The 27,875-nt window shown below is 43.1% G+C and overlaps 1 protein-coding gene across 6 annotated transcripts in view; it reads right to left on the bottom strand.

Moving 5' to 3' along the window:
- The window catches only part of LLGL2 (LLGL scribble cell polarity complex component 2), a 69,028-nt gene that overhangs the window by 35,848 nt on the left and 5,305 nt on the right, over positions 1–27,875 (bottom strand). For 5 of the 6 annotated variants that reach the window (XM_053375890.1, XM_053375891.1, XM_053375892.1 and 2 more), the window contains exons 2-4: positions 17,351–17,454; positions 3,356–3,453; positions 1,373–1,454 (exon numbers count right to left, since the gene is read on the bottom strand). In XM_053375890.1, coding sequence (XP_053231865.1) covers positions 1,373–1,454; positions 3,356–3,453; positions 17,351–17,425 — 255 coding nt within the window. In that variant the 5' untranslated portion in view covers positions 17,426–17,454. Of the gene's footprint in view, positions 1–1,372; positions 1,455–3,355; positions 3,454–17,350; positions 17,455–26,296; positions 26,320–27,875 lie in introns of those variants that run through there. The other variant, XM_053375894.1, reaches the window with a different exon arrangement.

Here is a 27,875-nt window from a genome sequence, read left to right as displayed (position 1 = left end):
CCCTTTTAAATAATTTGAAGGTTCTTCTAACATTGCAGGATAATTGGGAGTTTGTACTCATGAAAGTGTGCTTCCGAAACATCAGTTTTGGGGAGAGTCAACCTGCTGAGTTACAACTTTTATGAAATTACTCCTGCAGCAGGTTTCTTAATAGAGTAGAAGGGGGTCCCTTTATATTCACATCCACTTGTCCTACATGGAGAGCCATCTCTCTATACAAAAGTGCATGCAGGACAAATGCCAAAGCGGTAACCAAATTCCAAATCCTCTCCAGCATAATTAAAAGCTGTCTGGCCGCAGCTGGATTTGGGGCTTATGTTTATGAGCAAGAGTGACACAGCAGCATTCTTGAAATATATTCAGACTACTCCCAGTGGTCTAGAACCAAAATCAGGTTTGAGGCTGCTAAGTGCAGGGCTAGTTGATGTGCTCTCCTCCCTCAAGATGTTTGCTCCTTCAAGTATATCCAGTTTTTAAAATGAACACAAAAACGATCTTCAATCTAGAAGCAGTGCCACATAGTAGAGGCAGAGTCTATTAAAGTATATTGTAGGGAAAACAACCGAGTCCTATAGTACTTTAAAGAAAACATTTTTTGCTGCAAGAACCTACACTCTGGCCAACAAAAGCTTATGCCACAATAACTGCATTTATCAAAGGACGCTTGTTGTATTGTGCACAGCAGTTTTCTGGCTCCAACAATGATCAAGCATCGTTTTTCTTTTCCCTTGTATTCTAGGACTGCTGCAGAACGGAGATGGCAGCCTGAAGAGTGACTAAAATGACAAACGACTTCTCAAAGTTCGTTTGTCCAGGCTCCCCTCATCAGACTCAGGATTCAAACTTTCACTACGGCAAGTTTATTTAAAGGCTTCCTTTAGGAATTCAATACAGCGCCCAAATAAGGGTCACGAGTGGCAAAGTCATAAGCACTGCTAAGACGTTGATCCAACAAGCGACACGCCACCTGCACACAGCTTGCGATGCCACTGGTCTAATTCAGAAGGCTCTTCTTATGTCAGGTTCTTATCAATGCTGAAACAGGAGGCATAACCAGCTTTTGCCCTTGGAGATTGAGGAATTGGGTAAGGAACTGCAGGCTGTTGGGGGAGGTGGGCATCTCCCCTCCTTTTGCAATTACATCTACACACTCAAGAGTTTGCCAAGGTGCTCAAAAGTGGGAACAATAATTAAAACGTTCAGTAGTTTTGGATCCCTTTGCCCAAAACATCATGGCATCTATCATGTTTTCACATTACAGAGGGCTAGTGGGTGAAGTCCATCTCAGTCCTTGAAACCCTAGAGCAGACCCTAGAAAGTTGAAAACATATCTGATGTATGAAGCACAGAATTTAGATGGAATTCTACTCACCTGGCCAGGAATGAAATGTATTTGCATGACAGTGTTGGTCTCTTCGTGCAAGCCCATGAACTCAACCCCTGGAGCGCCGTAGCTGAATGACTGATTGAGGTCAATAGTATTTATGTGTACATTGATTTTTGCTGCCTTCGCTTTGTGGCAAATTAGTTCTATCCTAGAATAATTGTGATGTCTCCCCATAAAGCACTAGTATTAGGCTCGCCACCCCTGGTAATTTCCATTATCACTGCTTAGAAGAAGCAGTCACCTTCCTTCTGTTGCCTATGCTCTAGTAATGTCTAGGTTAGATTATTGCAATGCATTATATCGGGGACTGCCTCCGCATAGAGTTTGGAGAATTCAGCTGGTGCAAAATTCAGTGGTCAGGATGCTCACTGGGGCAAAATGGTTTGAGCATATTACAGTAACTGCACTGGTCCAACTGCACTGGCTGCCAACTATTTTCCAGGCCCGATTCAAGGTGCCTTAAATGGCTCAGGACTGCCTCACCAGATATGAACTGACCTGGACCCTGCAATCATCATCTGAGGCCCTTCTTCATGTGTCCCCTCCACAAGAGGTCTGGAGGGTGGCAACGTGAGAACAGGCCTATTCTGGGGTGGCTCCCCAGGGAGGCTCATCTGGTGCCTTTGCTTTAGGAGCAAGACCAAAAAAACCATTCCTCTTCTCCTAGGCCTTTGGCTAATTAAACGATCTATGGCCTTTTAAACCATGAGGGCTATTGTTTCATTTGTTACTTTTTTTATATTGCAAACCACCTTATGATCCTTGGACGAAGGGCAGAATAGAAATTTAATAAATAAATAATAAGCAAAACAAGCAAAGACAACCATTTACTGTTGGCATAGACCAGGCTCCCTCAACCTCGGCCCTCCAGATGTTTTTTGGCCTACAACTCCCATGATCCCTAGCTAGCAGGACCAGTGGTCAGGGATGATGGGAATTGTAGTCTCAAAACATCTGGAGGGCCGAGGTTGAGGAAGCCTGGCATAGACTAAGAGGCAAGTGTACCATGCAGCAAAGGCTTGCTGAAACCTTTGCTAGTAACAGATAAGGAGACAAGAGTTGTCCGGGAACCCATTTTGAAATTCGTTAGCAGATTACTGTAATGCAGACAGACATCTACTTGATTTTAAATTCAAAAGTTGGGAGAGCCTGCTTATGTGGCACTTTTGGAAGTTGGGCAAGATGGAGTGACAGGAGCCCATCTATTCTTGTCTTCCGGGTGCTGCAATTCCATTTAAATCCATCATCAGGAGACAGATGGCCCAATGCTTGCTTGCAAGAGTCTTCCAGAGAGACGTGTTGCTGGAAAATGGCAGTGTCATTGGAAAGGACTCAGATTGTCCCTCAGTGAAAGAGGAACAGTTCACTTCCCCTACCCTAGCTGGCTCAGTGCCACTAGAAACAGATTTGTGTTCATGTATATTCTGCACTGAGGCTGGATAAAAGGAAAGCACCTTCAAAGCACTTTGTTGCTTACCCCAGTATTTTAGGACTACCAAGACAGGAAAGCCAAAGATTTATTTATGTCTCAAAATTCAAACCACAAATATTGCACTGTGCTAAAAATGAACTCTTCCTCTGCGTCAGGATATTTAAAACAGACTTGGAATGTGGGTGATAAAGCTATTTATCTACAGGCACCACTTTCCACTAGACCAGATTAGCTCAAGAGTAGCTTCCACAACAATTTTAGTACATTTCACAAGAGCTGATCACCAGCGGCCCTCATTATCAGAGGTGCAATTGAACTGATTATCTAGGTTCAAAACTTACATTAACGACAACCTACTAGGTAATCTGAGAAAAGAAAGCAATATGGGGATAATGCGATTGTTAGGATTACTGATTCTACAAATGCAAAGCCCTTTGAAGGAAGCACCACATAAATACTATCTCTACACATTTTGACATACCTACTGCTGCTGCTGAAAAGCCATTATGCAGCTCAGAAATGAATGAAAAGGATACAGTTTGATGGCTCCTGATCGGGTCCCGATAGCCATGAGATGAAGGAAAGAGCTATAGCCCAGTGCGCTGGGCTGGTGCGGGAAGCCATGTTCAACAGTCTGTTGGGAATGCAAGCACAAAAGACAATTACTGCAGACAAAAAAGCAGCTGAAGCCAATAATACTTGCACCAGAGCAATCACTATTTTCCTTCCATCATTAATATACCTCAATCCTGAAGTCAGACAATATAGTCAAGATAAGGTACCATTTTGGATTAAGTTTGGCAGAATCAGAGGGGGTTTAGGTCAACAATTTTTACTTCTAGAACAAGATTTAGGGAACCCATTTTAAACCAGTTTTTAAAAGGTACTGAACAGAACAGACTTTCAAAGGTTTACTGTGCAATCCAACCACCATGGCTTCAGCACGAGCGGGAGAGAGATTGGTTTCCAAGTAACTTAGAGCTATTTCCTGAACTCTCATTTTCGCTTTGTTTATGTGAATCCATCTTCTCAGGCAGAAAAGAGTCTGCATTATTTGAGAAAACAAAGCCGCAGCCACCTTACATGGCACTTCCTCTGCTCTGTAAACACAGCTAGCCACAAAAGCTGACACCTATTCGCTGGAAGGTCTGCTGTTGCCATCTTACACAGAGTCAGATCAATAACCCACATAGCCTAGTTAAGCCTTCCTTGACAACAGCACCCCGTAATTGCAGTGTCTCAGGACAACAAAACCAGCACACAAAGATCCAGCTGCGTAGGAACAAACATTATGTTTTATTTCAGAAGCACTTGTGAGGGTCTCCTTTTGAGGAAGCGGTCCTTGTAACATAAACAGAAGCAGCTGGCCTTCTGAAGATTGCCACATTCTTCTTTGCAGCTTGGTGCTTCAAAAGACCTGTCTTCCCTGCTGCCAGAAGCCCTCTAACCAGAGACAGCAAAGAACCGAACCCCAGACTGTGGCCTCCAAAGACATGCTTCACCACAGAACTATGACCTCACCCCGCATGGCATTTCTGAGAAGCCACCAATAAAACACATGGAAGTGTTTCTTCCCTTCGTTTCAAAAGGAGCCCAAAGGCCACAAGGCAGCCAAACAGTAAGACCACGCCTGAGCAAAAACGTCAGCCTAGTACAGGACAAGAGTAGCTGAGCAAGCACTGTGGACATGAAGAGAAACTGACCCAGTGGTTTTCAGTTGGGATCACTGCAGGAAACTACAAGACAGAGGTTCAACAGATCATGCCTGTGTGCAGGGATGGGGAACCTGCACATCCATCATTCCATGCTGATGGGAGTTGCTAGCGAAGGCGGAGGCCTTGAGTATCAAAGGCAGAGGTGGGGGACCTGGAGTCCTCCAAATGCTGTTGGACTTCAACTCCCATCATCTTTGACAACTGGCCATGACTGCTGGGGCTGATGGGAGCTGGAGTTCAACAACATTATCTGGAGGGACAGCAAGTTCTCCATCTCCAGAGCCTAAGAGGGACACTGGTCCCATTTCAGTTTCCCATATACCATCTGAGCAGTCTAAGCCAAGCCAGAGCACAACTATGCCAGTTGGGAAGAGTCCATTTTCACCTCATTGCCTTATTCAATAGGCCGTTCCTAGTACTGTAGCCAAGGGTGCTACCTTAAGAAGGGCTTGGGATTGTGGACTAGAGGAATGCCTCATCGTCCCCCGCTCTAACATGTCTTTGTTGCACTTTTGTCACAGTTCAAGGGCAGCAATGTGCTTCAGGCCCCTGTTCTGGTTTCCTGATCTGCGCGGCCTTGCTTTAGATTCACACACAAGAAAGCCCTGAACAAATTTTAAAGGTGCAAGAATATTGTCATCCATGACAATTAAAAGACAGCTTTAGCAGTACAGAAAAAACATGTGTAATATTTTGACTCTGTTCATATATGCACATGCTAGTTTATAGACAAGAAGCAAGCAAGCACAACTGCCAATCCGTTCCCCAAGTACTTATGTATGGCCTGTAAAACCCGGCTTCCCTTTAAAGGGGGGGGGGGGGAATGTTGAAGTTCAGCTGGAAAGAGGAAGGCAGTGACTCAGAAGTGAGATAATTCCACAGCATAAGGACTACTAGTCATTCTAGTTTGCTGCAGCAAGCAGATCTGCAAGAGTCTTGTGACCCTTTAGAGATTCACGGTGCCTTAAGGTTTTGGACATGCACTTTGTTAGTTGCATGAAGTGTTATCCTCTGTTGGCTTAGAGAGGCAGAAAAACATAAATAGTGAGGTCAAAAGATCATGAGTAGAGTTTGCAGTGTCTCCGTGCAAAGCTCATCTCTGAACATAACAAGCACAGTAACCATACAGAATTGCAGCTATTTGTGACAATAGATCTTCCTAGCTTTGTTACGTTAATTTGACTAAGTGGGAGTGAAAATCCTTATCCTGATTGTATTCATTCAGGGCTCAAACTAACTGATAACAATTATACTTCAGGAATTTCACACTGTAGTCTGTCTTTCAAAGATTTTATTGTTGGAGGAAGAGAATAATACAGTGCGGATCTGAAAAGTCTTCAGAGAGTCCTGGGATACTGAAGTGCTCTCCTAACTTCTTAATCTTTCAAAGTTGCTTATTTTGTAGTTCACATATTTATTAAAGATTTTATTAGAGTAACAAATTAAAGTCTGTGACTTTAATCACATGTCTATCACACTACAGAATTATTTATGCTTACTGAAAAACGGGCGGTTGTGACTGTAAGGGATTATTTGTATTTATGCATTTAGCAAGATTTAAAGACTTACAGAGCAATCCTATACAGTACATGTCTACTCAATGGAAAGCCAGACTTCAACAGGACTTTTAGGATTGCAGCACAAGAGCCCAGAACTTCCCAGAAGTGTAATGCTATGGAAGTAAATGTCAATACAGTACAGGGTTGGTAGAGTCATAAATATTAATAATCTGAGGAATTTACAAACTGCAGAGTTTAGGTAATTTTAAGGCATAAAAAGGTAGACTCAGCAAAACGATCTTAGTGAAATACACGATTGTTATCTCCAAGGCTCTAGAGAAGCTAGTGCCTGTGATGGTAATGTAATAATTTTAAGGCGTTTTCCCTAAGAAAACTGGAAAAGGGTTTCAAGGGTCTAATGAGATATTTCAAGTATTTTATCATTCCCACACTGATCATGTAGATATGTTAACTAATGATATTTTTAATCATAGTTGAACACATGTCAGAGTATCACCTAACCTCCAAATTGCAGCCTCGTCTTATTCTGGTATTCCATTTTTCTGTTATGAAAATGGAAGTGTCATAGTGGCAGAAAGGATGTGAGGGGAGAGTATCTTTGTGCTGACTACCTCCATCGCAAGAATCCTCCAGAAGGGAATTGCTGCCAGGAACATTATGTGCCAGTGTATTTTGATGCACTGAATAGAATGAAAGTTTATGAGTCATGGTGGTGAGGCAAGTATGTGTACAAATTCAACAGGGCTTTGTTTATTTTGTTGCTATTTTGTTAATGTTGTCAATATTGTTTCATAGATATGAATGCTGTAGTACCTTTGTGAATCCTATATTATTCTTTTTGGTGTAACGGTGATGTTTAGCTTATTTCTTAGTTGTTTTGTTAATAGTGTTACATAGATGGTAGTTGTTGTTGGGATACTTACTGTCAGGGAGATAAAAGCCATCATGGCCCCCACGCCATGTTTGTGATTTGTGATTGTTTTACTGATGATTTGTAAAGTATTCTATACAATTTATGCTGTATTTTTGATGTTCCATTATTTTATTTTCATCTTTTTTTGTGAGCCGCTTTGGTATTTATTTGAATAAAAAGCAGGATAGAAATAAATAATATTCATAATGATACGTCAAGACATGGGCCCAGCAGAAAAACTTAAAATGAGAATAGGCCATATTTGCAATACTTGACTGCATCAGATTACCATATTTTTCTGTCCATAAGGCTAGTTTTTTTCCCCATTTAAAAAAATGTCAAAAATTAGGGGGTGTCTTATACACTGATACATCTCTCTCCCCCCCCCCCATTTTCTTAAATCTGAGTCCCCCAAAATAGGGAGCGTCTTATAGACGGGAAAATACGTGGTTTCCCCCTCCATTTTTGTTTTTAACAGGAAAACACAATCTAATGGCTTCAGTTTAAAAGGTTCAATATCGATGACACTTTAAATCAGATTTTTAGAAAGAAAACACAACAAGATTGGCTCATAATTTGGCCGTAGCAGCAGAAGCTACAGAAAACTTGGTTCGCCCCTACCCAACCACCAGAAAAGAACACTTGGCTCCAAATGCCAGTTGCAGGCAGCAGAGGGTCGATTATCTTCTGTCATCAGCTGGGTGACAGAGGGCTACAGATATTACATCTCTGTACTTAAAAGGCAGGAAGGCCCACCTGACCACATCAGATGCTGCTGCTGCAACTATGTAGCTTCAATAACTGGCGCCTCAGTTCGCTAGCTTTCCTCTTCCCTCCCAGCTCCTTGTTTCCTTTTGTGTCATATCCACTAGACTGAGCCTGCGGGCAGGGAGCGCCTTATCTTTTAATCTCTCTACAATGCTTAGAAAATACTAGGTGCTTTCTATGTGGTGGCGGTAATAGTAAACATAGTTTAAAACAACCATTTAAAATCCAGGTTTTTTTAATTAAAAAAACTATTTCTATCCATGTCCTTTAAGGAACATGGATTCATAGAGACAGTGCTTAACTGTCCCGTTGCCTCCAGCTTTGGGGAAGGGCATAAAATAGGAAAAATGGCTTGGATCCAAAGAGCATGTCACATAAATGGAAGGCTCTTCTGCTTTCACAAGGTGTCCCCTGTCCTCCAATTTCCCCTCTCCTCCCGGTTCTGCATCATTCACACCCCTTTTGAGGCACCATCTAACACCCCCCCCCCCGCTTTTTTACAGTGCAAAGGAGAGTGTGGCAGTAGCTGATTTAGCGTCCTTGAATAACCAGAACTAGACTCACAATTTTTTACATTCCACCTATCTTCTGTAATGGCTTCAGCTACACAAATAATATTTGTGTTAATGTACTACATTCCATCTAATACTACTTATTTCTTAGTTCCATGAACATTGACCACAGCTTTCTAGCTCTTTATAGCGTTGCAGGTGTGATTACAGATTATAATGAATGAGGCTGATTACAAAGATTTATTTGCACATTTTAGCTTGCACTTACATGCATTCATTTCAGATTTTAAAGGGAGAGAGAGACAGAAACTGCATGCCTGGCTCTATTTTACATCACATGCACCGAGACACCAGAGGAGCAGGTGTACCTTGAATGGGGGTGGGGGAAGGGAAGAAGAGAGAACAATGGACTTCTTGTAATAGTGCCTTCGCGCAGAGAGAGAGAGAGAGAGAGAGAGAGAGAGAGAGAGAGAGAGACTCAGAAGGTGATCAGCAGCAACCTTCACTTTTAAGAGCGCTTTTGTTTCCTTTTCGGATCAGGTGGAAAATATAAAAACACAGAAATACACTTTTTGGTTGGGAGTTCTGCCTGCAATTAGAAGCAGTGGTAAACCAGCAGGCCAACTCCAGCACAAAACTGAAAGGATTTACATTGGCAGCTGTTTCACTCACTTCTGCCATTGTTGTTGAGGTTTTTTTAACAACTGTGAGGGGAACAGCTGCTTTGCAGAATTCTCCTTCAGAAGGGGAGAGGGATGAGCAGAAGTCTAGCCAGTGGTGAATCAGATTTTCACAAGTGCTTAGTCAATGAGACACAGCCTGTGTTTACATCAATTAACGGGGCAGGTTAGGAGACACAGAAGAAAGCAAGGAACCCCTGAATTAAGTGGAATGCTTCCAGTTAGGTAAAACACAGGTGAACCAGCCTGTCTGGTAGCTGAGCTTTGCCAATCAGCGAACTTAACACCGCCAGTCGAGACATGCCTGCCCCACAGAGCTTTACATGAGACAAACTAAGAGGGAGGTACCCCGCCTTTATTTTCCTTGAAGAGTTTCATCCTAAACTTCCCCATCCGGCTGACAGCAGATTCCTGCAAGGCACTCACTTGCCACAATGTTCCTTGCAATGGTCTGAATGGCAGAGGAATACTGCTCCCAGCAAACATGCCATTGTAAACAGGACAACAGAGCCAAATACAATCAAACCTCTGATGTCAAAGGTAATCCATTCCGGAAGACCCTTTGACTTTCAAAATGTTCAGCAACCGAGGCACGGCTTCTGATTGGTTGCAAGAGCTTCTTGCACTCAAGCAGAAGCCGCATAGCACGTTCTGCTTCCAAAAGTTGTTCAAAAACCGGAGCATTTACTCCGGGTTTTCAGTGTCCGGGGGAGCCGAAACGTACGATAACGGAGGCATTCGGGAACTGAGGTTTGACTGTAAAAGCTGCAAGCAGAACTGCTCTTCAGGCAGCACACTGGATAGAGTCTTCCCACCAAAGGATATTCAGGACTGGCATTGAAAGTAAACAGTTTTGGCAAGTCCTTTCTAAGATTTATTTATTGAGAATCATCCAACAACCCTGAGATTAAGAGACTTGCGCTCTACCAATACGGCTATCCAGCTCAACAGAAAACAGATCAATATAAAACTGTTTTAACAAATTTGTCTGCCCACCTGTAACAGGGACACAATTTAAAGTGAAGAAAATAAGAAGCCATTAAATGCCAGTATGTTCAGAGAAGTAAGGTGGGCTCAGAGCCTTGTTTTTAAAATTGGCACATGCTGGCATTTACTCTGGCAAATATTTGTAGACCTATAAAATTCAACCTCAACTCAAAAGCCAATGGGTGGTATTCAACTAGGTTTTATACAGAGCAGACCTACTGAAATGAATGCATCTACCTCAGTCATGCTCGTTAGGTTCAATGGGACTACTCTAGGTAAAACCACACATCATATATGGCTTCTTTTCAAGTGCTCACATCTGCTTTGCTTTTATCTGCAGGAACGTCAAAATACCTCAACCTTAATAAAGCTGCAAAGAGAAACTATGAAGGACTCCAGCCTGCCTCTCTGGCAGTGTGATGCTGCCCTACCTAGCAGCAGAAACCTATGACTAAGCAGCTCAGCCCATCAGCCAAGACTCCAGCCTGGAGCACAATACTTGCAGGCTGCTTCTGCTGGGGTTCTTGCAATGCGGAGTTGTAGCCCCAAAACATCTGGAGGGCCGAGTTTCGGGGTGCCTGTTTTAAACAAAGGTTGGACAGCACTCCAGATTGCCAGCACTGCAAGTGTAGGAAAATAAAATGCTGGCTTTTAGGAGCTGCATTAACAGGGTGTTTAATATGTGTCAGAAAAGCTAAAGCACAGAATGAACTTGCTAGAGAGGTTAAAAGCAACAAAAAAGGCTTTTATGGGTATGTTCGTAGAAAAAGGAAGAACAAAGAAACAGTGGGGTCACTCAGAGGAGAAGATGGTGAAATGCAAACAGGGGACACAGAAAGGGCTGAACTCCTCAATGCCTTCTTTGCCTCAGTCTTCTCCGATAAGGAAAACAATGCCCGACCTGAAGAATTTGGAGCAAATGATTCAGCAGAGGAAACACGGCCCAGAATAACTAAGGAGATAGTACAAGAATACTTGGCTAGTTTAGATGTATTCAAATCTCCAGGGCCAGATGAACTGCATCCAAGAGTATTAAAAGAACTGGCAGATGTGATCTCAGAACCACTGGCAGTCATCTTTGAGAATTCCTGGAGAACAGGCGAAGTCCCGGTAGACTGGAGGAGGGCAAATGTTGTCCCTATTTTCAAAAAGGGGAAAAGAGAGGACCCAAATAATTACCGCCCAGTCAGTCTGACATCAATACCAGGGAAGATTCTGGAGCAGATCATTAAGCAAACAGTCTGTGAGCACCTAGAAAGGAATGCTGTGATCACCAATAGTCAGCATGGATTTCTGAAAAATAAGTCATGTCAGACTAACCTGATCTCGTTTTTTGACAGAATTACAAGCCTGGTAGATGAAGGGAACGCAGTGGATGTAGCCTACATCCTTGATTTCAGCAAGGCATTTGACAAGGTGCCCCATGATATTCTTGTAAAGAAGCTGGTAAAATGCGGTCTTGACTATGCTACCACTCAGTGGATTTGTAACTGGCTGACTGACCGAACCCAAAGGGTGCTCATCAATGGTTCCTCTTCATCCTGGAGAAGAGTGACTAGTGGGGTGCCACAGGGATCTGTCTTGGGCCCAGTCTTATTCAACATCTTTATCAACGACTTGGATGATGGACTCAAGGGCATCCTGATCAAATTTGCAGATGACACCAAACTGGGAGGGGTGGCTAACACCCCAGAGGACAGGATCACACTTCAAAACGACCTTGACAGATTGGAGAACTGGGCCAAAACAAACAAGATGAATTTTAACAGGGAGAAATGTAAAGTATTGCACTTGGGCAAAAAAAATGAGAGGCACAAATACAAGATGGGTGACACCTGGCTTGAGAGCAGTACATGTGAAAAGGATCTAGGAGTCTTGGTTGACCACAAACTTGACATGAGCCAACAGTGTGACGCAGCAGCTAAAAAAGCCAATGCAATTCTGGGCTGCATCAATAGGAGTATAGCATCTAGATCAAGGGAAGTAATAGTGCCACTGTATTCTGCTCTGGTCAGACCTCACCTGGAGTACTGTGTCCAGTTCTGGGCACCACAGTTCAAGAAGGACACTGAGAAACTGGAACGTGTCCAGAGGAGGGCAACCAAAATGGTCAAAGGTCTGGAAATGATGCCTTATGAGGAACGGCTAAGGGAGCTGGGCATGTTTAGCCTGGAGAAGAGGAGGTTAAGGGGTGATATGATAGCCATGTTCAAATATATAAAAGGATGTCACATAGAGGAGGGAGAAAGGTTGTTTTCTGCTGATCCAGAGAAGCGGACACGGAGCAATGGATCCAAACTGCAGGAAAGAAGATTCCACCTAAACATTAGGAAGAACTTCCTGACAGTAAGAGCTGTTCGACAGTGGAATTTGCTGCCAAGGAGTGTGGTGGAGTCTCCTTCTTTGGAGGTCTTTAAGCAGAGGCTTGACAACCATATGTCAGGAGTGCTCTGATGGTGTTTCCTGCTTGGCAGGGGGTTGGACTCGATGGCCCTTGTGGTCTCTTCCAACTCTATGATTCTATGATTCTATGATTTTTAAAGACGACCTGAAAGTCAGCAGGTTTTAAGACTTGTCTTTAGAATAGAAAAAAAAGGGGGGAGGCAGAGAATGTTGGAGGGGCTAGATTTTGGTTCGAAGTGGGAAATGGCCTCAACAGGACTACCATTGCAGCTGGAAGGGCAAGAGGTCATGCCATTTGGGGCGGGAGGGGGGAGGTTCAGTTTCAAAGCATTCCTTCCCTGCTGCAGTAGTAATACATGGGAACCGCAGTCAGAAAATCCACCAATCCTAACCCTTGGATCTGATGCAATTCGAAAGGCTTGGAGGCTCAATGTTACACTGTGCATCTGCTGAAAACCACCAAGAGCTTGTTCCCATGTGATACTTAAAACAATATGAAGTCTTAAGTGTTCGAAGCGCTTCATGGGCACGATCCAGTTTTAAAACTTAATAAAAAACAATAACTATACACATCTGTATTATTATCCCCTGTATTGCAGATGCAGGGACTGAAGCCAAGAGAGCAGCTTGCCTAAAGCCACTTTGTGAGTTCCTAGCAGAGGCAAGATTTGAACCGGGGACTTTCCAATTCACAGCGCAGTCTCTTGGAGCACCCGCACATCCATCCCAAAGGTTCTTGGATGTGGGTGTCATAGCTCCCTCGCTGCCATCATAAACCCCAGTCCTTATTGTACAGCCTTTATCTACTGTCCAGCAGGAGGAGGGTTAAAAATATTTTTAAAAACGGGGGTGGGGGGTGTTGAAATAAGAGAGAAGACACCACTAGAAGAGCCACTCTGTGAAATAATGATACAATGATATAAGGAGCATTGCCCCTTACTAATGGTTTCAGATCTGAAAAGTAATGTCTTTACTAAAGTATACAGTGGTACCTCGGGTTACATACACTTCAGGTTACATACGCTTCAGGTAACAGACTCCGCTAACCCAGAAATATTACCTCGGGTTAAGAACTTTGCTTCAGGATGAGAACAGAAATCGTGCTCTGGCGGCACGGCGGCAGCGGGAGGCCCCATTAGCTAAAGCGGTGCTTCAGGTTAAGAACAGTTTCAGGTTAAGAATGGACCTCCAGAACGAATTAAGTACTTAACCCGAGGTACCACAGTACTGTTTTCCTTACACTTGCTCAGGATTTCTCCTCCCCAGTCCACCCCCACCCGCTACAAACTTTGTGCTATGCACCACCTCTTTCCTTCCCTCCACCATTCTATTATTACACTATTTCAAAACCAGGGCGGAGTGCCTAATCCAGCATGGGTGGCACTTGAAATTGTACCCAGAGAGCAGAGACCTTGCAAGAAGGAACTGTTGAAATACTGGGGAATTTATTCTCGGGATAAGCCAAGCCAGGTTGCCTGAGCCCTGCAATGTTGGATTTGTTGAACTGTTGAACCGCCCAACAGTTAAGTGCTGTGCAAGGGGAAATTCCAACTAGCTTTTGTCTCTCCGTTCAGAAGCCAAGGGTTACCAATAATATGTCCTCTTCCCCTGACACAGGGCGAACCAACAGACTACCCAGTCACAAGGGATGCAGAGGAGAGGGAAGGAGGCAAAGACACCAGCACCAAACACCTGCTTCTACTACAGCTGATTTGTCTCCCTCCGCAGGAGCCACTTTGAGGGCTACAGCTGAAAAGCAGAATCTACAATCAGGAAGTTCTGTTTTCCATTCTGTTCTGTAGACAAATACGCCATAGAGTCTGACAACTTCTTTTCTTATTTTTAAGAAGCCAAAATTGCACTCAGTAAGTTATCACTTCCCTTGTCATGCTATTCAATATACACAGACAGAGAAACTGCTTTTGATGTAGTGCATGAACAAAAGTCCCAGAAGGGTGGTGGGAAATCCCAGAAACAATTAAGAACAGCTTGTGGCTATAACCACACACTGCACTGACAGCCACATCTACAAGTTCAGCCTTTGCAGGTGCAGTAGAGCAGTGGAAACCCAGTGTTTCCATACCAGCCAAGATTTTATACCGGCTTCCCAGCCAACCTGGAAAATAATAATAATTCTAGAACTGAGCAAGGACAGAACTGCTTAGACAATGTACACGCATGCTCACACAAAAGTTGCCAGCATTGTGTCACTACTAATGAGTCATCAAGGGCATGGATTTGACTTAGAAATGCCATGAATTTGGCTGCGCTACGTGGGTGGATGAGATTTCACAGCAAAGGAGGGGTAGACAGAGCATTCCAGCAGTTTAGGATAGAAGGTTTCTATCATTAGAGTAGGATAGACTTACGCTGGTGCAGGAAGAGGCACAAGCCTTAGAAATGGTTGGTTTAATTATGAAAGGCGCCATTTCCTGTCTTAAAAGCCCCACACATGAACTATGCACCCCAAAGTAAACATCCCTAATTACACCTCAACCTCCCATTTGTACAATAGCTTCAATGTGTTAACTCTAGGTAAAAGCTGAACGCAACCTATAGTAAAAAAAGGGGGGGGATGAGACAAGAAAAAGGTTTCTAAGCAATGTGCATGTGCGCACACACAAATCTTGCCAATTAAAAATGGAAAGAGCGGTTTCTCATCATCAAGAAGGTTTGATAAACTCATTGAGAAAGTGGCATTCTACTGAGTCATTACTGAATTACTCCACACAGTGAGCTGAACATATCCCTAAGATTGTAGTTAATGGGCTTTTCTACCACCTTCACTAAGACGCTGAAAATTTGAATATTAGATTTAATATGCTTTAAATTACAGGGTTCTGGAACTTTTCCCATTTAAATGTCAATTAATCTGACAGTTTTACACTACCTACAAGGGTCCTTCACAAGCAAACACTCCATCTAGGCAGCATACCACCCAGAAAAACACTTTCCCACATGGAACACAAATAGTTAATTAAGAACAGGTAAGTTAGTACCTGCTCTGGAGATATGGGACTGAGTAAATGGTTAACTATGCAAGGCACTCCAGCACTGCAAAGTATTTAATCTTACCTTGAAAAACACTGGGAAGTCTATCACAGGCGAATGACACCAATGTTATAAATTGTTCCCTCTCCCCATTTCATGCACAGATTTTTGAAGGGGATATGTTCAAGTTGTACATGAATTGCAAGCATCTGGCTTTTTTTTAAAAAAGCAAGCTGTCTGTTTTTCCTGCCACCAAATCTTATTGCTTTGGCGAATATACGCAACATACACCAGAGAAATTGAGAATAGATTAACAGGACAACTGATGAAAATGTAATGTTTGCGGATTTCAGTTTAAGCAGTAGAGCAGGGGTCAGCAAACTTTTTCAGCAGGGTGCCAGTCCACTGTCCCTCAGACCTTGTTGGGGGCCAGACTATATTTTGGGGGGGTGATGAACGAATTCCTATGCCCCACAAATAACCCAGAGATGCATCTTTAATAAAAGCACACATTCTACTCATGTAAAAACACCAGGCAGGGCCCACAAATAACCCAGAGATGCATTTTAAATAAAAGCGTTTTAAATACTCATGTCAAAACACAGTGATTCCCGGACTGTCCGCGGGCTGGATTTAGAAGGCAATTGGGTTGGATCCAGCCCCCAGGCCTTAGTTTGCCTACCCATGCAGTAGAGCAATATGAAAAAAGGGCCTAAACAGGACACACTTCCTACACACCTAATTCACACTTTAGCAGATCAAAGTGTGAACAGCATAATGGCAAATGGGGTTCAGATGTCAACAATGAAGCTTTCAATGTGCTGATTCTGGCACATGGTTACTGTCCAGGATTTCCAAGGTGGGCTATTCATGGGTGTTATTTAGATTATAGTTTCAACGCATGAAAAAACACACACACTCCAACACAGAAGTGTCTCAAGTTACTGTTCCCAAAATGGAAAAAAAGCGCAAAGCTTCAACCTCTTAAAAGCTAGGAGTGCTCCAACTGAGCAATCAAGTCATCTTAGCTGTCCCCAGCATTTACAAAATACATGCAGCAATCATGTCCAGCTACGGTTGCCACTGCTAAACATGGCAATCAAGCCCTACATACCCTTCCTCCTGTTTCCCACCCCAACACCATCCTTTTATCCACATGACACTCCTTTTCATGAACGCCAAGGTGTGGAAATTACTACATGCGCACTTGCAAAACACACACACACACCAATAAACCACCCGTAAAAGAGTTTGCAGGATACGGTACGCACCACACAAATTCTATAAATTTTTTACTACATCTGAGTCGATAGTTACACCACTTTGCGATGGAAGATTAGAAGCAGCAAAATGTTAGCTGAAGGTCAAGCTTCTGTACATCCTAACAGAGATCCGTTTACTGTTACCGTGGTTTAGCAATTAAAGCGCTGGCTCATAACACACCTGCTGCCAAAGGAAGAACACAACACACAGCACTTTTTCACAGTTTTTACCTCAGCGATTGGCAGCACACAGAGAGTGATTTTAAGCTTTTAAAAGAAGCATATTCTAACACTCCTCCCAACCACATCCAAGCATACGGAAATGCATGTAAGCCCGAGAATTGTACACCGCCCCATACGTGTTTATTTAATGGCAGTGCTATAACCAAACTAAAATAGCTCCCATTTAACTTCTCAAAGGAGAAAATACTGCTAAACAAGAGATAAAGGCCCTCTCTGCCTTAATTAATAAATAAATAAATAAATAAATAAATAAATAAATAAATAAAAGCCACAGGATCTGAATGTCCATCTGGAACTCAGGAAACAATTTGTTAGCTTAAGGCACATACATACATAAAAAGGACATTGTTGGCAAGCCCCGCACCAGTTTACCAAATATTTGTTTAGTCGTATGCTCTGTGCTAACCTGAAGGCCGAGGAAGGATTGTCCCACACAACACCACGTGATCTCACACCTTCCAGCCTGCCTAGGCAGGCTGCTCTTTAAAAGTGTTCATACTAGTTTCCACTTAGGCTGCATTCAGGGCCAAAACTTACCTTGTTAAACTGGAAAAGGTCACGCTTGAGCCTCTCTCTTATTGGGTCATGTCCAGGTCTCAAAAATCTTCTCATTTTCCTCTTTAACCGCTTGGCCTCTAGACCTAAGGAAGAACAAGAAGATTTGATAAGGATCACGTGCAACCTACCTAGAACATTCCACACGAGGAAAACTGAAATAACTTGCATATTTCAGGTCGATTTTCTCTGACTAGAAGTGGAAAAGAGAGCGCACCAGAAGTCGGGCAACAGTTGAGTGATAACACAGGAGATAAGCATTTTAAAAGATCAGTTCTAGAGACTCTCCCAGCTTCCCAGATTGGTTGGCAACCCTGACTGGGATCTGTTTTCACACCAGTCTCACATTAAATGAATGAGGGGGAGAGAGGAAGAGGGAGTTCAACTATTCTCATGAGACTAAATAGAATTAAGTTTTTTCTGTGTCAAAAGAAACAGCAGTGTCGCATGCACAAGACTACAACATTATGTTCTTCAGCGTTATTTATTCCAAAGCCACACCATCCTGGTACATACAAATTGCTAAGCATAAGAACAACCTGCCAGATCAAGCCATCTAGTCCAACACCCTGTTGTCACAGTGGCCAACCAGGGTATATAAACCAGGATTAGGATCCACACTCAACCCGTAAGCAGCAAATGAAAAGAGTAGGAAAGGAGTGAGGAACCGAAAATCAAGTGCTTGGGACTCTCTCTTGGCCACAGCCAAACCACAGCCCTTACTGAGACTGCTTCACGACCTCCTTAAGTGGTTGCATGTGACTGGAATATGAACCAGGGTTAGAGAGATGTGTGTGCATGCAGAAGCCTGCATGGGTGGAATGTAGCCTACTATAGTGGTACCTCGGGTTACATACACTTCAGGTTACATACACTTCAGGTTACAGACTCCGCTAACCCAGAAATAGTACCTCGGGTTAAGAACTTTGCTTCAGGATGAGAACAGAAATTGTGCTCCGTCGGCATGGCAGCAGCAGGAGGCCCCATTAGCTAAAGTGGTGCTTTCGGTTAAGAACGGACCTCCGGAACGAATTAAGTACTTAACCCGAGGTACCACTGTATATTAAAGTAACATCCACCTGCATTGTCCCACCTACTTTTGCCTCTAGCCCCACCAACCACTGGTTGCCCAGGAGGGAGTGAGACCCCTCCGGATGAAAAAGGTTCCCTAAGGGACAGAGAACATCACCCAGCTTTATCTACACCAGTGGTGTCCAAACTTCTTTCAAAGAGGGCCAGATTTGATGAAGTGATGGGCTATGAGGGCCGACCAAAGTTCCTGACCTTTTTTTAAAAGATTGAAGTTGTTCAGCTTTTTTATTATTTTACCCCAGGAAATAAACTGCCACAGGGGCCGGATTAAACCAACCGACGGGCCGCATTAGGCCCCCGAAATGGACTTTGGACATGCCTGATCTACCCCGACTGTTTTGTTAAATATATAAAGAATAACATTCTTGAGAACTGCATACTTTGGGACTTCCAACATCGGGCCCAGAAGAGTTCTGGAGAACTTGAGAGCTTGCTCACTATCTTGTCAAATTTTGAAGGTCTTAATCAAAATACTAATAAAATCAATAGCCTATTGTAAGTTCTTATTTTTTTCTCCCTAGTGGACCAACACAATTACCTAGAATTTTTGTAATGTTGAGTATGCAACCTGTGCTCAGAGACTTACTTTTGTCTAGTGGTATCTGGCTAGAATATCTGCATTTTCACAGAATATTTCGGGTGATTAGAGAAAGGTGTAGGTGAGGCCAGGGGCTGTGGCACATAAGGCACCACCAGTAAGAGACTACGCTCTGTTCAAGAGACACCAATTCTCTCTTTTGATCTCTTCAAAGGGGTTGTATTAATCCCTGACACTATGAAAGCCTAGATGTTTTAGCTGAAATTCTAATTCAAAACAGGCACTTAGGTTCCAGTGAAATAATCTGTTGCTGCATGGAGGATTGAAGCCTTTATTAAAAATAAAGCAAATGGAAAGCAAGGCTTTCATGAAAGAAGCCGCTCTGCCATATTCTGGGGAACACACAATCGTACATGCAGTTCTACACATTACATTGATGCTTTCTACAGCGGTTGCATGTGCGAGTCTTCCCGGTGTTTACAGCGCTGAGAAATATGTTCAGCGGTCCTTGGTTGATGCATCAAGATCTGGTGTGGAGACAGGTTAATTGTTAATCTGTTTCTACAAAAAACCACAAACGCTTAAATCATCAACTGCCATGGAAGATGCAACAGCCTTAAGGTATTTTGCACCTCTGCAGATACCTAGCTGCTCAATGCCTCTGCAAAAGCTAATAAAAGATGGTAAATACAGGAATAACCCAAAGCAACTGGGCTAACAATAGCATTTGGAGCAGGAAATGCAAAGCCAAGAGTTCAACTACCTTCACTCACAAAACAAGGTGTGAAAAACATTAAGCCTTGGAAGAAAGCAGTTTAAGAAAGGCAAGGCCTGGGAACTTGGAGAAATCCAAGATGAATAGACATGTTTTAGGAAAAGGTGTTATGTTGGAGGGAAGGAAAAGGAAGATCCAGTAGAGCAGAAGGAAATCTGCAGTTTCACTTAGAAAATTTTCCATACAAACGATGGCTGGTATACCACCCATCTTGCCATGTATATTTTGGGCAGCAGCTGTATCCAATTATTCTTGAGCTGTTTTTGGACCACCTTTGTATCTCACAATAGCAAATGATAACAACTTTAGGGCTCTCAGCCACAGCAATAAGCCCATGTGGCCCCCAACAGAAGAAAGGTTCCCCACCGCTGCTGTGGACAATCATTGCAGGGACATGTTTTCTATGTGCAACGCCTATTGGATAAGTTTTTCCCAGTTCTATCAAGCCACACTTGTGTTCTTTAGGCTGAAGTGAGAACATGAAAAAGACACTGCTGAATTGGGCCAGTGGCCCATCTAGTCCAGCAGCCTGTTTTTACAGTGGCCAACAACCTGATGCCTTATGGGAAGCAGACAAGCAGGACTTGAGGCACAACAGTACTCTCCCCCATTCTGTGGTGTCAGCAAGTGGTATTCAGAAGCATACAGTTTCCAACAGTAAGGAGGAGAACATAGCCATTATTACTAGTAACCACTGGATATGAACTAAGGAGAGTTTGGGTTTTTTAATGCTGAACATAGAAAGCTGCTTTCTAAGACTCAGGTTATCAGTCCCTCTCACCCAGTCTGGACAGCCATGTCATTAACTGGGACCTGAACCTAGGACCCTCATTAAAAGGTAAAGGTAAAGGGACCCCTGACCATTAGGTCCAGTCGTGACCGACTCTGGGGTTGCGGCGCTCATCTCGCTTTATTGGCCGAGGGAGCCGGCGTACAGCTTCCGGGTCATGTGGCCAGCAGAACTAAGCCACTTCTGGCGAACCAGAGCAGCGCAGGGAAACACCGTTTACCTTCCTGCCGTAGCGGTACCTATTTATCTACTTGCACTTTGACGTGCTTTCGAACTGCTAGGTTGGCAGGAGCAGGGACCAAGCAACGGGAGCTCACCCCGTCGTGAGGATTCGAACCGCCGACCTTCTGATCGGCAAGTCCTAGGATCTGTGGTTTAACCCACAGCGCCACCCACGTCCCACAAGGACTCTCATTATTATTTTATTTATTGAATTTATATCACCCTTCATCTGAAGATCTCAGGACTGTTCACAATACAAAAATACAGGACAAAAGCACAAACACCACCCCACACACCTAAAAGCAATAACGTAAGAAATTAAGGTGGTCTGCCAAGGAGCAAATCAGCTGGAACAGTAGTCTGTGGCAGACCACAGGTAAGAATTTCAGCTTTACCCCTGCAGATGCATCTAACAGTTGTCCAACTTTAGACTGTAAGAGCCTTTTGAATTTTGAGTGGAAAGGTAGACCATAAAGGCTTAAAGCAAGAACAAGTTAAGTTGCCTCTCAGTATGCTGCTTTGGTACCAGGTAATTTAGCCAAACAGGGCAATGTGAAAACACAAGAATTCTCATAAATCAGCACAGTATTCTACCAAGCATGAAATGTTCAGTTTTAGAAATGAGTCCCATATATTTGCAAACATAACCAAATTACTTATAGTATAACTTAGAAGCAGCAAGCAAACAATTTACTGCTGTTTCCTACTGAGGGGCACGATAAAGGTCGCTACCCTGGGGAGGCCACTCATCACACACTCCAATATGAAATTCTTGGACTACAGCAAAGGTCTTAGCAGCTGGGGATGTTTCTATTACTTTATGCTTATATAAACAAGTGGGCTCATTCTCTCTGCATTCCAGCCAGTAATGAGGTCGCCCCACTGCATGTCATAAATCAAACTATTCCCTTATGAGTTTTGCCACCACATAAGAGTGAAGGATAGATAGCCAAATTAAGGGACAGAAGTTGCAAGGTGAACATATTTTACACCCAACTAGAATGATCTGTAGCAGAAGGGATGCAACTCAGTAGCACGGAAAGGGGTCCAACGTTTAATTCCTGGCATCTCCGTGGAGAGCTGCTGCAGATCAGTAGTTGATACTGAGTTAGATAGACCAATGGTCTGATTTGGTACACAGGCAGCTTCCCATGTAGAAAACTACCAATTCCAGCTAATTCAGTATTTGCCACACAGCTGCACTTCTTACCTTCTAGACCAGCCTTTCTGAACCTTGGGTCCCCCAACGTTGTTGAACTACAACTCCCTTCATTCCTTGCTAGCAGGACCAGTAGTCAGGGATGAAGGGAGTTGTAGTTCAAAAACATCTGGGGACCCAAGGTTGAGAAAGGCTGCTCTGGACTGTACAAAAAAGAAGAACAAATTAGTAAAACTCCATACAACTGGATCTATTCCCCCTTCTTGTAACAAATTCTTCAATGTCTCCATATACAAGCAGTGATGTTAGGGTGTTGTGCAGCCAATGTGTGCCGGTTTAGTGCATAGAGACTGAGTAAGCTTTCTTCTCCTAAAGTATTAACACCCAATACTCTATACTTATCTATGGAAAGAACAGTACATTCACACATTTTACTGTGACAGAAGAATTTAGGACAGGGAGGAAGAACTTATGGCTCTCCAAATGTTGTTGGACGACACCTCTCACCACCAGCCATGGAGCTGCTGGAAGTTGAGTCCACCAGCATCTGCAGGTCCACAGGTTTCCCATCCCTAATTTAGAAGGCTTCTTTTGTAGAAGCTTGTGACAGATATGCTAGCGGGTAGGCATTAAAGCAGGACCGTTCAGCAGATGGGAGTGAAAACGATCACCTATCTAGCAAGCTATAATGGTTACTATGTTAGACTAGGACTTGGGAAACCCAAGTTAAATCCCACCTCAGCCATGAAGATCTCATCTTGGGCAAGTAGCTATATCATCATAACCTTTCCCATGTATAACCAACCAACAACCCAAATATTCAGACACTGGGATGCTGCCCATAAGCAATCCATTTGATAATTTCCAAGGCTGCTTTCAAAATGGCAGCTCTTCCAACAACCAGCAAAAGACAAAGGAAATGCCTCATGGAAGAGGGAGCACTTCCTAGCATGGAGACTAAGCATGACAACAACTTTGTTTCTGATACTGCCTTGCACATACTGACCCAGAATGCAGTATCAGGCATGACAATTCAATATGTCCCTCAACAATAGCCCAATGCTGCTTGAAAAACCAACCACCTGGAAGCCACTTGGCAGAAATGTATGGTATAATTTTCATGAGTTCTTTTCACTTTCCACTTCCTCCAAGCTGGGAGTTGTACGTACTTTCCACTTCAGGAAAGTAACCCTCAGGCCTTGAGCAAATTATTTCACATACTTCACAACCCATTTTGTGGCTTCTTAACCTCTGAGTATTGAGATACCAACAGGAGCAAAAACTGCAACATATGGGGCGTTAGTTTGACAGGGCAAGGAGCGCTTGGTAAAGACAATTAGCAAAAACAGGTGTGAAGGAAAGAGTGCCCAGTTGTCTGCCATGGAAACTTTTGCAAGAAGGAAAACAACAGAGAGAGGAAAAGAGGGAAGGAAGTAGTAAATAAAGTAAGATGCTCATAAATGTGGTTTATGTGGTCAAATTACACTTAACCTCCATTGTCACAAACAGACAGGAGAGAAATGTGGTGCTTTCAACATAATGCTAAAATGAACGAACGACTAGATTTCTTGTTCCAGTCTTCAGAAATGATTTACCCTCCAATACACCCACTACAAAACTGAAAGTTCATACAGAAGACTGCGCCCAACTTCCTTTTGACTTAAAACGATTTTTACAAACATTGACGATACAATACACACAATATCCACAAAATCAACTTCTATTTCTTCAACAGCTGTGGATGGAATGGGGCTGTGATGGACTGAGGATGAAACCAACGCATAGAAAACAACATATACATTTTGGAAAAGTCTTCAGTGGTGGAGAAACCCCAACATACTGGATCCCAACCAATTTCTTTGCTTCCTCAATTCCACAGAGCACAATTCAGGGCATGCACAGTTTGAACAATAAAGCTTATAGAACAGCCTTGAGCCTTAGAGACAAATTTCTTCACTGGTCACAACCATCCTCAGCATTAGGGCTGGACGATATTAGGTTTTCAACACTGATGTATCACCAGCCAAACATCGTGGTTTTGCGATCCACTATGATGTTGAAACAAGTTGCATTGGCTCCAGCTGGCGGGGTGCAGTGTAAAACTGCCTCTGCTCTCATTGCGGAAGCTGAGGAGGCACATTCACTCTAGCGCCTCATGGGCCAATGGTGCTGGAAAAGACATCAGCCTCACCTGCAGAGCACATTCTGGACCCAGACCACCATTACCAAGAAGGCCCTCTCACCTTTTACCATCTGCCTCATCTCCTAAGGTGGGGAAACACAGAAGGGGGTCTCAGACAATTTGCAAATGCACTACCTGGCAGATTCGCAGAAGACCTTTAAAATACTGGGCTGAAACATCAAGAGTGTTGTAGCACCTTGAAGATAACACAGTTACTGTGCATAAGCTTTGGCGAGTGCAAGGTAATTTTTAATGCACCATGCTAACACAGTTGGCCTTCGGGCGTTTACCCTAGGTTGACATTTTAACCAGTTGTGCAGTGCCAATTAGCGGTTTGTACATTGCAACTTTTGTTATGCTTTTCACAGCCCTGCTCCAAGCAAATGCAGAACATACAAAGGGTCCTGATACATAAGACTGTAAGATTGACTGGTGCATCATTCTGTTCTTGCAGCGGCCAACCAAATGCCCTTGGGAACCTCACAAGCAGGATATGAGTGTAAGAGCACTATCCTGGCTCAGCTGGTTAGAGCATGGTGCTGGTAACACCACGGTCATAGGCTCAATCCCCATATGGGACATATACATATTCCTGCATTGCCAGGGGTTGGACTGGATGATCCTCAGGGTCCCTTCCAACTCAACAATTCTACGATTCCATGATCCCCAGCAACTGGCACTCAGAGAAGTAGTGCTTCTGATGTAAAAGGCACCACACAGCCATCATGACAAATAGCCATTGGTAACCTGGTCTTCCATGAATTCATCTGTTGGCTCTTTTTGAAGCCATCACAGTTGGTGGCCACCATTATATAAGGTGGGAGTGGCCACCATCATTTAATATGCTGTTACCTGGATCTTCCAATATTTAGCATAAATAGATGACCCTGGGTTCTAGTGCTATGAGAGCGGGTGTGTGTGTGTGAAAACTCCCTCTCTACCCACTTTCTTCAAAGGATGCATAATTTTATCTGTGAAAATCTTTTGTGGCAGTGGCATAAGCATCCAAAGTACTGCAAAGCTGCCAAATACTTACTTGACACAGCTGAAGTGGCCAATAGGTTTCGAGAAATGTATAATTTCACACTGCTGACTCAAATGGATGAAAGAGGAGTACCCCATCACAGAACAAGTATGTTCAAGTAGTCCCCCCCCCTCTGAGGCCTCTTAGAAGGATATAAAGATGTGAGTGTTTTCAAGGCTGTTTTGATTAAAGGGACGTAGAACATTAGGGATGATGATTAAGCTCAGCCAACTTCAACAATTTAAGTACATTACTTCTAAAGGTTTAATTTGGAAAATAATCCTATGATTGAACAGCCCTGGCCCTCTTCTTACTGGTTATTGTCAGCCACGTGACAAGTTATAAAGACAGTCAACAGCAGTGGTTCAGTGTGTATGAAAAAAAGAGACAGACAGACATACATCATGGCATGCTTCTCTCTCTCTCTCTCTCTCTCTCTCTCTCTCTCTTAAAGTAACTTTTGATAAATGCTGTCTCCAAAAATCTAAACAACAGGAAAGGTATAGGAAGAATAGTAACCCATCAGATTGCAAAGATGCTCTTTTCATTTTGGTCCACAGTCTTATCTATAAGATTCAGGTGTATTTGCTAGGGTGTTTTTTTACCATGACAGTACTGAAATGAAGGAAATGAAGCCAAGGTGCCAGGCATGTCTCAGGGCCAAATTACATGTTACATAGTTGTGGGTTCCTTTAAACAACAGCAACAACAACAACTGAGGTTGCCATCAGAAATTGAAGAGCAGCAGGAAAAGGAGCTGATTACCCCTTTCCACCATTTCTGCATCCCCAACAAACTCCTTTCCCATGCAGCCCTGCTCTCAATCAGAGGATTAGGCGGAAATGGAAAAGATAAAGTAGAATATGCCTGGTTTGGGCCACAGATGCATAAGAAATTTTATTATGGTGCCCAGAATATGAAGCACTCAGTCAGTCATGTATGTCGAGTAGCCCAGCTGCTGGTAGCAGAGATACAGGCTTGACAAGTGATCAAGAGAGAGACTTATGCCCCTCCCTGCAGCTATGGTATTCAGTAAGCAATGCAGGCTTACAACAGACCTATTCAACAAGACCAGAAAATGTGTTAATCAGTTCTCATCATAGCAGTCAACTTTCAGATTTGAAAATAAGGGATCAGCAGCCTCACCTGTCCTGGGGACAGTCTACGGGATATCTATCAATCCGGGATAGCAGCAGGAAGCAGCAGGAAACGTGATGGAATAAGGGAATTTCCCAAAAAAAAGGGAAGGTTGACAGTTATGGTTCTCATAACAAGAGCAAATGTTGTTATCCTATCACTTTCATTAAAACAGGTCTCTGATTGATACAATATGCAAGACTCTTCAGTTAGGAAGTGGTTTATCCTGTCTTAAATGGAAGGGTAATCTGCATGTTTAAGACTTTTGTTCTGTGCCATCCCCAACCCACCAGACTTACTTCTGGCCATTAAGGAATACCTGTGAATATTATTAAAAAGGTCATCACTGAACTCCCCTGCAGTGACAGAACTAAAATACTCCATATTTTGTAGCCTCTTAACAAACCTCTGATCCTGAGGTATTGCAGTTCACAAGTTTCCTGCCTCTAAACTAAAGACCCCAAAATCAAATCTGACAAGAACAGAGATATGTGCAGCTGGCAAAAAGTCAAACAGAAATTAATGCAGACTGACAAGGTGACAAGTTAAGCCAATTATTCCAAGTAGAATTTAAACAGAATGTTTGAATAAAATGTTGCAGTGGCAAGTCTTCAGGAACTCAGAGCAGCTTTTGAAAAGTGGGTTTATCCATGCATACTTGAGAACTCTCCAAAATTTGTTTCCACTTTAGTTAATTTTGAGAAAACCAGGCAAAATCACATTTAAAATTATAATCATATGCCTACACATAATCAGGAAGGAACACTGAAAAGCATCAAACCCAGCACTATTTTTCTAGAAAAAGAGCTGCCAAAACTCACCATGAACGCCTCCCTTGTTCTCTTATAATGGCGCCCACCTGAGAGGTGTCGGAACTGAGTTCCAGCTAGTTCCAGCTGGAAAAAAGCCCTGATCATATCCGAGAACATTTGGTGTATGTTCTACAGCACAGAGAGGGTTTCCATTCACTGTTATGAGGAATAAGGCTTGCAATTCTAAACATGGAATGTCCAGAAGGCAAGTTCCAAACTTGGTGGGATTTTCTTATTGAGTAAGCCTTTTTAGGACTGAGTTAGAAGATGCACAATCAACACAGGGTTTCTTTCCTTTTTACAGGTGACCCTTGAATTTTAAATCTGTATTGTGAGATCTGAAGAGATCAGATGTAAGATGTGGGAAAATGACACACGACTACTAAACGGAAATTTTATAGGAGGACTAATCACAAAGCAGAAATAATGCAGATTAACTGAAATTATCAACATTTCAATAAGGCCTCAGTCAGACAGAGCATTCACCTTGCTGCAAATGTGACAAACTAAACAGCTAAGAAGATAGCCAGGTCATAGGACAGGATCCAGAACAAGCATAGGCAAACTCAGCCCGCCAGATGTTTTGGGACTACAACTCCCATCATCCCTGACCACTGGTCCTGTTAGCTAGGGATGATGGGAGTTGTAGTCCTAAAACATCTGGAGGGCCGAGTTTGCCTATGCTTGATCCAGAATATCCAGCACTGCATGAACAGCATTCCACTCCCACAATAGAGCTTCCCCTTTCTTCTCTCTGCATGCTTCCAAAAACTGAT

This window comes from Podarcis raffonei, chromosome 2 (genome assembly GCF_027172205.1).
Source record: "Podarcis raffonei isolate rPodRaf1 chromosome 2, rPodRaf1.pri, whole genome shotgun sequence".
Lineage (NCBI taxonomy): Eukaryota > Metazoa > Chordata > Lepidosauria > Squamata > Lacertidae > Podarcis > Podarcis raffonei.
This window is presented reverse-complemented; position numbering and strand designations above follow the sequence as displayed.